This window comes from Piliocolobus tephrosceles, unplaced genomic scaffold (genome assembly GCF_002776525.5).
Source record: "Piliocolobus tephrosceles isolate RC106 unplaced genomic scaffold, ASM277652v3 unscaffolded_8682, whole genome shotgun sequence".
Classification (NCBI taxonomy): Eukaryota; Metazoa; Chordata; class Mammalia; order Primates; family Cercopithecidae; genus Piliocolobus; species Piliocolobus tephrosceles.
In genome coordinates, this window is record NW_022336143.1 from 1 (window position 1) to 254 (window position 254).

At 31.5% G+C, this 254-nt stretch overlaps 1 protein-coding gene across 1 annotated transcript in view; it reads left to right on the top strand.

Moving 5' to 3' along the window:
- Positions 1 to 21: 21 nt before the first annotated feature.
- Positions 22 to 254, top strand: part of LOC111532829 (probable serine/threonine-protein kinase clkA) — a gene marked incomplete at its 3' end in the record, with an annotated part of 1,640 nt that continues 1,407 nt past the window's right edge. Inside the window, exon 1 of the mRNA XM_023199822.1 lies at positions 22 to 199. Within this exon, the coding sequence (XP_023055590.1) occupies positions 122 to 199 (78 nt within the window). The remainder of the gene's footprint in view (positions 200 to 254) is intronic.

Genomic DNA, 254 nt, shown 5'->3' on the forward strand with positions numbered 1-254 from the left:
AAAAGGAACAAAAGGAACAAAAGGAACAAAAGGAACAAAAGGAACAAAAGGAACAGAAGGAACAAAAGGAACAAAAGGGACAAATAGAAAGTTAGATGATAATGAACTGTGTAGTAGTATAATGAATGGTGTGCATAGCGATAACAGTAGTGACAATAGCAGTATTGGTCAAAATAACAACTACAATAACAACAACTACCACAATAACAACTACAATAACAACTACAATAACAACTACAATAACAACTACAATA